A 242-nucleotide genomic window follows, 5' to 3' on the forward strand; every position below is an offset into this window, starting at 1 on the left:
CACCCGCGAGGCTATCGAGGCACCCACGCACCGAAGCTACACACAACATACACACACACACATGATTATATTTATTTATATTTATTATTTTTTTTTTCTGGTTTGTATGTGGATTGAGAGAGAGAGAGAGAGGGAGAGAGGGAGAGGGAGAGAGAGGGAAAGGAGACAGATGTTTATATATATATATATATATGTATATATATATATATATATATATATATATATATATATATATATATATA

General features: G+C 31.8%; 1 protein-coding gene across 1 annotated transcript in view; it reads right to left on the reverse strand.

Moving 5' to 3' along the window:
* Positions 1–242, reverse strand: part of EMH_0026000 (uncharacterized protein) — a gene marked incomplete at both ends in the record, with an annotated part of 12,320 nt that overhangs the window by 6,158 nt on the left and 5,920 nt on the right. Inside the window, one exon of the mRNA XM_013502555.1 lies at positions 32–36. Within this exon, the coding sequence (XP_013358009.1) occupies positions 32–36 (5 nt within the window). The remainder of the gene's footprint in view (positions 1–31; positions 37–242) is intronic.

Source organism: Eimeria mitis, genomic scaffold (genome assembly GCF_000499745.2).
Source record: "Eimeria mitis Houghton genomic scaffold, Emh_scaff952, whole genome shotgun sequence".
NCBI lineage: Eukaryota > Apicomplexa > Conoidasida > Eucoccidiorida > Eimeriidae > Eimeria > Eimeria mitis.